The sequence below is a fragment of the Ranitomeya imitator genome, chromosome 5 (assembly GCF_032444005.1).
Source record: "Ranitomeya imitator isolate aRanImi1 chromosome 5, aRanImi1.pri, whole genome shotgun sequence".
NCBI classification, from domain to species: Eukaryota; Metazoa; Chordata; class Amphibia; order Anura; family Dendrobatidae; genus Ranitomeya; species Ranitomeya imitator.
Window position 1 is genome coordinate 414,963,026 of NC_091286.1, and position 10,605 is coordinate 414,973,630.

The 10,605-nt window shown below is 43.5% G+C and overlaps 1 protein-coding gene across 2 annotated transcripts in view; it reads left to right on the forward strand.

Moving 5' to 3' along the window:
- RUBCN (rubicon autophagy regulator) overlaps positions 1–9,188 on the forward strand; it is a 50,345-nt gene extending 41,157 nt beyond the window's left edge. For both annotated transcript variants that reach the window (XM_069727030.1, XM_069727031.1), the window contains 8 exons: positions 227–359; positions 1,837–1,982; positions 2,069–2,133; positions 2,571–2,809; positions 2,903–2,964; positions 3,054–3,207; positions 5,845–5,935; positions 6,139–9,188. In XM_069727030.1, the coding sequence (XP_069583131.1) occupies positions 227–359; positions 1,837–1,982; positions 2,069–2,133; positions 2,571–2,809; positions 2,903–2,964; positions 3,054–3,207; positions 5,845–5,935; positions 6,139–6,299 (1,051 nt within the window). In that variant the 3' untranslated portion in view covers positions 6,300–9,188. The remainder of the gene's footprint in view (positions 1–226; positions 360–1,836; positions 1,983–2,068; positions 2,134–2,570; positions 2,810–2,902; positions 2,965–3,053; positions 3,208–5,844; positions 5,936–6,138) is intronic.
- The last annotated feature ends 1,417 nt before the right edge of the window (positions 9,189–10,605 follow it).

Sequence of the window (10,605 nt, forward strand, 5' to 3'; positions counted from 1 at the left end):
GAGCTATCTCTAGCCATAGGGTGAGTGTTATAAGGAAGCACATTGATTTACTAATTAAACATCACCAAATTGGCTGTTTCCATGTGAGTATAAGTGATGCTTGTTAAATGACTAAAGCTACGAGACTTGGAACAAGTGTATGCAATACTTCTGAAATAAATCGTTCAGACCATAAACCTTTTAATGCACAAGGCCTATATTGACTTCCTCTTTCATTTAATCTCAGATCTTACTCCTTCCTTCACTCCAATTCTGCTGAAGCCGTGGCCATGGGCCTACTGAAACAGTTTGAGGGCATGCAGCTGCCCGCGGCCTCTGAGCTGGACTGGCTGGTTCCAGAACATGACGCTCCTCAGAAGGTAAGGATTAAAAGCCCTGGAGATCCCTCGCATAAAGTAAACTACCAAATACATCGTAGCCACAAGAAATGCACTCTGTCTTGCCGATAACCTCACTATATAGACTCCAGCACATCAGGGAGACCTATAGGGGAAAGAAATATATAACTATAATTGGTTGATTTTCTACGTATTAAATGTTATTCATGACTGAAATGTGACTTTAATTTCTTGTGACCTTATCAAGTACTTTGTGCATGGTGTATACAGGTCGGTCATAAGGTGAGCTGGAATTATGGCATATCATTGGTATAGTTGTTCTTGCCCCCACCTGTTGGAGTCCAGTCCTTCATTTTTTTAGGCTCTCTGAAAACTTTCAAAAAAACATTTTGATAGAAAACTGAGGCTTGTATGTGCCAGGATGTAGCAGATACAGTGGTGTATTTAAGTGCCAGGATCTAGCAGATACAGGATTGTATGGCATGCCAAGATCTAGCAGATACAGCGGCGTATGACGTGCCAGGATCTAGCACAGTGGTCCCCAACTCCAGGTCTCGAGGGCCGCCAACAGTGCAGGTTTTCAGGATTTCCTTAGTATTGCACAGGGGTTGGAATCATCACCTGTGCAGATGATCACATTACCACCGATGCAATACTAAAGAAATCCTGAAAACCTGCACTGTTGGCGGCCCTCGAGGCCTGGAGTTGGAGACCCCTGATCTAGCAGATACAGCGGTGTATGACGTGCCAGGATCTAGTAGATACAGCGGTGTATGACATGCCAGGATCTAGCAGGTACAGTGGTGTATGACGTGCCAGGAACTAGCAGATACAGCGGTGTATGACGTGCCAGGAACTAGCAGATACAGCGGTGTATGACATGCCAGGATCTAGCAGATACAGTGGTGTATGACATGCCAGGATCTAGCAGATACAGCGGTGTATGACGTGCCAGGATCTAGCCGATATAGCGGTGTATGACGTGCCAGGATCTAGCAGATACAGCGGTGTATGACGTGCCAGGAACTAGCAGATACAGCGGTGTATGACGTGCCAGGATCTAGTAGATACAGCGGTGTATGACATGCCAGGATCTAGCAGGTACAGTGGTGTATGACGTGCCAGGAACTAGCAGATACAGCGGTGTATGACGTGCCAGGAACTAGCAGATACAGTGGTGTATGACATGCCAGGATCTAGCAGATACAGCGGTGTATGACGTGCCAGGATCTAGCCGATATAGCGGTGTATGACGTGCCAGGATCTAGCAGATACAGCGGTGTATGACGTGCCAGGAACTAGCAGATACAGCGGTGTATGACGTGCCAGGATCTAGCAGATACAGCGGTGTATGACGTGCCAGGATCTAGCAGATATAGAGGTTCTTATGGAGGTGTAAGTTTGGTGAACCTCTTAGATCTGATGTGGAGTGAGCTTCTGCATTGTGCTGCGTATGAATATTCTTGTTCTTTATTAAGAAGTGCTGCTCCATCTTTAGCTCCTGCCAATCCCGGATTCCATGCCAATTTCACCGGATGATGGAGAACATGCTGACATCTACAAGTTGCGAATTCGTGTTCGTGGCAATTTGGAATGGGCACCTCCAAGGCCACAGATCATCTTCAATATCCACACAGCTCCTACGTAATTTACAAATTGTGGATAGCCTAGAAAATTAGAGTGGTCTTTACCCTGTGCCATCACTCACATCTAGTGTTCTATTTTACCAGGAAAAAAGTGGCAGTCACAAAGCAAAATTACAGATGTGCTGGCTGTGGCATTAGAATTGAGCCTGGTAAGTGGCATGTAATGTCCCTACCTTTTTATTTCGTTCTCTTGATCAACTACAACATTTCTAGCAAAGTCTTATGGCCTCCATACACTTTAGACTAATGTCGGCCGAACCAACCAATATCAAGGGGTTCGACTGACCATCTATTGTGTATGGAGGCACCAGCCAACTGAAGGTCGGGAGTGATGTCAATTATATATGCTCAATTTCGGACTATTGATGGCATTGTTCTTCTGGAGAACACAACAGCGACTGAAGTTGAACGAGGACCGCTCTGTTTGGGAGAGCCAGCTGAGATGGCTGTCGGCAGAACAATCGGTTGAAGCTTCGTTTAGCCGAGAGTCATCTAATGTGTATGGGGGGCCTTTATGATTCGCTCCTATTGGTGCCATGTAAGTGGTATAGTGGAGGTGTGTAATTCTCTCTATTGATCCCAACAGATTACATTAAAAGGCTCCGGTACTGTGAGTACCTGGGTAAGTATTTCTGCCAGTGTTGCCATGAGAATGCCCAGTCGGTTATCCCTGGCAGAATTTTACGAAAATGGGACTTCAGCAGATATTATGTCAGTAACTTCTCCAAAGACCTTCTCACCAAGATCTGGAGCGACCCACTCTTTAATCTGCAGGATATCAACAATGCAATGTACAAGAAGGTGAAGGCTCTGGAGCAAGTCCGGGTAGGTGGCCATGGCTAACTTGTATGCAGAACCATTAGCCCAGGGGTAGTTTTCCCATCCTCGTTAATCAGGCTTTTCATTGGTTGTTTACAGCTATTACGAATACAACTGGTTCACCTGAAAAACATGTTTAAAACCTGTAGACTGGCCAAAGGGTGAGTCCACAATTCTATTCTTCAGTGCTGAATGCGGGAACATAAGGAAAGAAGATTAATACCTTTTCTGAATCTCCCTCCCATCACAGTATACTGGAGTCATATGACAGTGTCCCGGGACATCTGACTGAAGACCTACAGCTCTTCTCCTTGAACGACCTTATGGCCATAAAGAAGGGAGAACTGGTGCCACGGCTGAAGGAGTTAGTGAGACTCGGAACGTTACATGTGGATAAATGCATGGTAAACACTTATGACTTCTAAGATGAGCCATACCTTATAGAGGGGCTGTCAACGTCTTCTGCTTTGTTCAGTGGAAATGAAAGGCTAAGGGTGTATTTACATTATGCCATCTACGACGTTAAATGATCGCCGATCGGTACATATTTGCTACCCTGCTTTCTTTCAATTATGTCTTTTAAACAGGCAAGTTGCATTTAAAGGGCTTGTTTGGTTTTCTAATAAATCTGCAGTTCACTCTTTGACTGAATAGTTATGACTCCTGACAGCATGCTGAGCTCACACTGTCAGGATTCACGGATTTTGCTGGTGAAAGCAGGTTGTCGTGTGATTTGCATACTTTTAGTCGCATTCAGACCAGACGTGTGTGGCTTCGCTCCCTAAAAGTGAATTGAGCACGTCTAGTCTGCAGGTGACTGGAAGTATGCAGGTATGCAAATCCCATACAAGTGAACACATGACTGCCTGATCTCACCAGAAATACCGGTGAAGACTGAACAACCCCTTTAATATTCACACAGAATGATCAACAGTAGATCTCAGTGCCATAGGCTGCCATTGTTCTCGGCAGCAGGTATCTTGTTTATATTGGATGATGTGCAATCCCAAAGATCATTTCACTTGATAGAGGAGTGCTTTGCTTGGTGCACGATTATCGGGAAAAGAGTTCCTAGGAGCGCTCATTCCTGATCATCGTGTAGTGTGAAGGCATCTCAAGTCTTCTCTCTGATGACTGCCGTACTACAGTTTGCCTAGCATTCAGCTGCACATAGAAGTGATCTGCCTCACCTCCAGGTTCTGCACAAGTCTGATTTTAAGTCAGTCCCACTTAGCAATTATGAGGAAATCCAAGAATTACAACCCCCCTCCCCCCACTGGGAACAGTATGGCATATGGGTAGGTGCACACATTCAGAATTTTTTGCGTTTTTTTCGCTATAAAAACGCGAAAAAAAGCTTACATATGCCTCCCATTATTTTCAGTGTATTCCGTATTTCTTGTGCAAATGTTGCATTTTTTTCCGCGAAAAAATCGCATCGCATAAAAAAAAGCAACATGTTAATTAAATTTGTGGAATCGCGGGGATTCCGCACACCTAGGAATGCATTGACCTAGGTAAGCAGATCGTGTGCGGTTGGTACCCAGGGTGGAGGAGGGGAGACTCTCCTCCACGGACTGGGCACCATATAATTGGTTAAAAAAAAAAAGAATTAAAATAAAAAATAGTGATATACTCACATTCTGATGGCCTCGGAGTCTTCCCGCCTCTCATCGGTGCATGCTCTCTCTTCCGTTCCTATAGATGCTCTGTGTGAAGGACCTGCGATGACGTCGCGGTCATGTGACCGTGACATCATCGCAGGTCCTACACACAAAACAGCTGAGGAGATCGGGGGCCATCAGAGGGTGAGTATAACCTTTTTTTTTAATTTTTTTTTATTATTTTTAACATATCTTTTTACTATTGATGCTGCATAGGCTGCATCTATAGTAAAAAGTTGGTCACGCTTGTCACGCACTATGTTTGACAAGTGTGACCAACCTGTCAATCAGTTTTCCAAGCGATGCTACAGATCGCTTGGAAAACTTTAGCATTCAGCAAGCTAATTACGCTTGCAAAATGCTAAAAAAAAAAAAAAAAACGGGAAAAAAACGCGAAAAGAAGCATGCGGATTTCTTGCAGAAAATTTCTGTTTTTCTTCAGGAAATTTCTGCAAGAAATCCTGACGTGTGCACATACCCTATGGCATATAACATGTCTAATCTATGTGCATTAAGGAGTTTTACCAATGTGGGGGGAAAAGAGGTGCCAGGGTAATCAAGTTATTCAGGATCTTATCCTTAGATGATCCTTTAATAGATGAACTGTGTCAGATTTCTTTTGATAACCCTCTCCTATTGCTAGGAGCATGGGCTTTAAAGCTCACCTCCAAAGCAACTTAGTAATGCATTTAGCAATCTCTTTATGTAGTGTTTGATATTTTTCACTTTCCTGTATGCCTGTGGCTAGAGTCAAGCCTGCAGAAGGTACTAGATGTCCAGAGATGGTGGACGGTGGGGTTTGACCTTGTGTCTCTGTGAAGGCCGGAGAAGATGCTGTGTGGGTGCTCGCAGGGCTGTGACTGGAGGCTCCTGAGATCTCCACAAAACACGATGGAGGGCATGGAAGTCTAATTTGGCAGTTTAGGGCAACCTCATCGCATACCTCACTTAGCCCACATATTATGTACTGTATTAGGATATGTATGGTTTTTCATGTACAAAAATGGACATTTAGGACTTGTTTAATTAAGGTGTTTATGCCAGAATTCTGCAAAATGGTGGTGCATGGGAGGGACGGTGCGGTACAAATCCTGCCCATTTAATACATGAGAAGGTACACCACTCTCGTTGAGTAACTTACTCCAGAAAGCTTCTCCAGCTCCTGCGGGGACGCGTAGCACTTATAAGATGTGCCGATTTATTAAGTAGCATGTGCCTCTTATTGAACTGGGAGCATCTTACTCATGCACGTCTATTATTAAGAGTGATATGTACAACGGTGGTCTTAATGTATCAGCCCCTTAGTGTTCAATGATCTGTTAAAGAAAAGTATTTTTGTAATGTATTAACCCATTGTCTGCTTATCTTGCTCACCAGTTGTGCCAAGCAAAAGGGTTCATATGTGAATTCTGTCAAGGTGAAGACATCATCTTCCCTTTTGAATTGGCAAAATGCCGAAGATGTGAAGGTATGTGGCTATCAGATGGGTGCCAGTATATGTGCAAAAAGCATGGACCTTTTCTGTGTGAGCATAAACTCTGTACATCCTTTCTTGACCTGGAGATCTAGATTTTTCTCTACTTTATAGATGATCATTTGGTTTTTGATTGATTGACGTTCACTGTTGGCTGATGAATAATCACATTATAAATCTTTCTTGTCACTTTACAGACTGTAAGGCCTGTTATCATAAGTCTTGTTTTCGTTCGGACCACTGCCCAAAGTGTGAACGGTTGCGGGTGAGGAGGGATCAGATGGCCAGACAAAGCCTCGAGTCGTACAACTCTGAACAGGAAGAAGAGGAAACCTCTCAGGAGAAGGAAGCTGACTGATGTGACTGTCACAAGCAGAGGCATAATCGAGAGTAGGAAACCAGCTGCATCCTAAATCCCTAGGCCTTGTAAGAATCTCATCAGCGACATTCCACTGCGGATCAGGCATTGTGAAAAGATCCGCCCACAATAGTTGGCATTCCCAGCTATAGGCTTCTCATCATCCATTTTGAAAAAAATTGCTGTTGGATAGTTCATCTCTGGCTTTGGGACCACCGATGTCCAAACTGATTACTTCATGGAATGCTACCGCCCATTGGACAGTTTTTTATGTAGTTAGAAAAACTTGTGTCAATGAAGGACGGAAACGTTTTCTCGAGGGTACAGAGAGATCTACAACTTGATGTGTAAACAAGTAGATTTCTGGACACACATGTGACCAAACCATCCGTAGCATTCTAGTAGGCAGGTTCAGGACAATACACCAGTGTTCATATCCTTTCTTGATATGTTAGCCTCCTACAAGAAGTGCTTTATCTCTAGAAGCTCTGTATTCTTCCAGGGCGTAACTAGAAAGAATGCCATCTCGGTTGCAACTGGTAACTAGGCATTCAAATTTTTGCTATTCGTCTTGGCAGCGGCCAGAAGTGCAGAAAGTTTAGGTATTATGTAATCCTAGTTGCCTTTGCCCGTCCCTTCCCTTACTGCTTTTCCAGTTTACCTAAGACATTGCCTAAGCCTGGTTGCAAATCTTGTGGCACCATTATATATACTTAGCTGAGGAGGAATAACAAGAAGCGTTGATTAACCATTTATTTTCCAGGCAGTGATCTAACGTGATAGAACTGACATTACCCTTATGTCCTCAGGTCACGAGAGTGTCCCACTGTATTGCACTAATGTACTAACTGATTGTATGCCCGGCTCCAGTATTGATGTGTTAAGTGTTTAGCGTCGTGTCTCTTCCAGTATATTTCATGTTATTTAAGTATATGCACTTTCTTCATGAATATCTAAAGGTGATTATTTAGCTGGAGCCTCGCCAAGGATGGCCTGTAGGAACGTGACCTACCGGTCGAATGTATGAGGGGTAGAGTGTGCCGAATTGGTTCTATGTGATAGCAGCTCTCGGACGCTCTCCTATGCACTATCTCCTGCCTGCACGTGAGCTGGACTAACTGTTGGCATGAAGGCTTCAGTGCAGAATGATGGATCCTTCACTTATACATTATACACTGAGGAGCTGTGATCATCTCTGTAGTCTACAACCATCCACAAGACAAAGGCCGAGTGCTGGATGACATGGTGGCATCTCTCATATGAAGGCTATAGTGCTTGCAGTCTTTATCCATTAAACCGTTAATATTCAGAGTCCTCCCCCCAGTACCTGCAAAATGGACTAAGGTTATGTTCGCAGTGGTTGGGTATACAGTGTATTTTCCATTACATATTACAGTACCAGCGTGTTATGAGTTTCTAAAGTCACATCCACACACTGCGGAGAAAAATTGCAGAGTAAAGTGATCCGCACTGAGAACTTCACATTTTTCACAGCGGGTTTCACCTTTTGTAAATCTGTATCGTCTGCACCAGTCTCTAATTTCATCCAATTCTTACTAAAGGATATGTATAATGGATATATTAGTTTTCCATATGAAGAAGTAGAGGATTGAAAGTGGTTTTAACTTTTGAACCAGATTTTTTTTTTTTCTTTTGACTCGTTGCTTGTGTTTGGGCGTAGGATATTTCTTCAAAGTGTTTGAAGTGTGGATTTGTTAAAATCAAAATCCACATAAAAAACATATGTGAACCTACTGCCCATGGGACTTGTATCTAGTGTGGCCAAATTTGCTACAGCTACATACATGGGCAGTATACCGTATGTCCTTTTTTGCCAAGAATTGCAAGTAAATTCCCAGAGGAAAGTAGGAAAAATGTCTGAAATAGGATACAAATAATCTGCATTGTATCCAATAACTTTTAAAGGGTAATTCAGAATAAAATGGAGCAAGGTTCCCTTATCTGTAGGGAATAAGGCTTTAGCTCTGTTCTTTATATAGGGGTGGTGTGCATGCTTGGCCTTGTCTCAAATCATTGGGACTCCTTAAGAAAGCGGAGCTCAACACTTGGTTATTTCCAGAAGTCCAATAGACAATAGATGGAGCAAAAGTCTAGCATGAACACCCGGGGGTCCCAGCGATGAGAGGGTTGTCCTCTATCCTAGGGGATAACGTGATTTTTTTTTTCTGGAGTTATCCTTTAAGATCCTACATGTTTATTTTTCAGCACTTTCCTACAATGATTGAAATCCACAGCAATCTATAAGGTAGATTTGAACTTCTGTGCTGATGTTTGTCCATTGCATGTGAATTCTAAGTTCTAAACACTAAAGCCACGTTCACATGTTCAGTATTTGTCAGCCAAAACCAGGAGTGGAACAGTCAGAGGAAAACTATAATAAAAGCACGTCACAACATATTGACCAAATACTGAACATGTGAAGGTGACCTAAGTGGTGCCGCATGCTACTGCTGTCTATACCAATTAGGCACAAGAAGGCTACCTAATGGAGACTGCAAAGCTGATAGTCCCATCATTGTATTAGTCAGTCGTTACTTCCCTTTTCTTTTTTTTTTTTCTTTTGTATGTGACTACCTTTTCGACTTGTAATAGTAGATTTTTTGCTGCATAGCAAGTTGTTTATTCCAGAGATGACGAGTGTTAATGAGTATTTTGGGTGGGTTGCCTTATCACTATCAATACACTCCAATCACAATTTTGCACTGCTGCTCCAGGCTCCAGTTAATTAAATCAGCACCTTGGTCGTGAAGGTGATGAATTAGAATCTTAACACTGTAAAAATATGATGTAAATACTAATTGGTCCAATTGTATAATGCTTCTAGTCCATTGCACAGAATGATTGGAAAATAAATCCGTCCTGAATTAATATTTATTTAAGTCCTTTTGTAGTCACCGAAATATGCAAAAACTTGTGTTAAGTAATGGATTAAAGGGAATCTTGTCTATAGGATCAACCCTCCTAAGCCGTCTATATGGGCATTGGGGCCATAGGAAGCTGACTAAAATGATGCCTTGATATCAGTAATGCAATGATGTATACCAGAGAAAGCCATGCTTTACTTAAAGGGAACCTGTCCCCCCCAGGGCCTATTAAAGTAAAAGAGCCACCTTCAGCAGCACTAAGGCTGCATTTTGTGAAGGTGGCTCTTACGTTTATTATCCCTAGGAACGCTGAAATAATGAGTTTTATAAATTTCCCATCATACCTCTATTTAGTATGTTTTCTCCCCCTGACTCAACTGCCTCGCAGCTGTCCATCATCCCCCGTCTTGCCTCCGGGCGCCGCCTCCTCTTTTTCGTGACATCACCGGCGCCTGCGCTTTGCAATCAGTTTTCGGGCATGCAACGTGCACGCTGCCCGGGAACTTACATCAGGTGATGTAAGGATATTGCGCCTGCGTGTAGCGGAGACCCCAGATCCCGCCCCGCAGTGTGTTATGATGTATTCTCACTGTGGGGCTGGGAATCTATCGCGTGTGCAGTGGAGCGGGTCACTGTGCTCCTTGGTAGAAATGTTGAAGTTTCGCGAGATTTCACAAATCTCGCGAGACATTGGCACTATCTTCAGTGGAGCTCGTTGACACGCTCCACCTGATGTAAGTTCCCAGGCAGCGCGCACAGTGTCACGAGAAAGAGAGGAGGCGGCGCCCGGAGGCCAGAGGGGGGTTATGAACGACTGCGAGGTGGTTGAGTCGGGGGGGAGAAAACATACCTCTCTGACTCAATAAAGGTATGGTGGGAAATTTCTAAAGCTCATTATTTCAGTGTTCCTAGAGATAATAAACATAAGAGCCACCTTCACAGAATGCAGCCATAGTGCTGCTTAAGGTGGCTCTTTTACTTTAATAGGCCCTGGGGGGGTGACAGGTTCCCTTTAATATGTAAATAAGTTAAGATCTATTGTCCACTCACAGATCTCCCTGAGAATCTGCCTCCAGAGATTATTTTAACTCCTTTACCTCCCAAAGCTGTTGGCACCTTCATGACCAGGCCAAATGTCACAATTCTGACCACTGTCACTTTGTGCTAATAACTCTGGAACCCTTCAATGGATCCAGCTGATTCCGAGATTTTTCTTTATCGCCTCTCATTGGGGGACACAGGAACCATGGGTGTATGCTGCTGCCACTAGGAGGCTGACACTATGCAAATAAAAAAGTTAGCTCCTCCTCTGCAGTGTACACCCCACCGACTGGCATTATACTCTTCAGTTTAGCTTAGTGTCAGTAGGAGGTGGACACGGGTCTTTCATTAGACCCTTATCTACCTCAATGTGCGTCGTT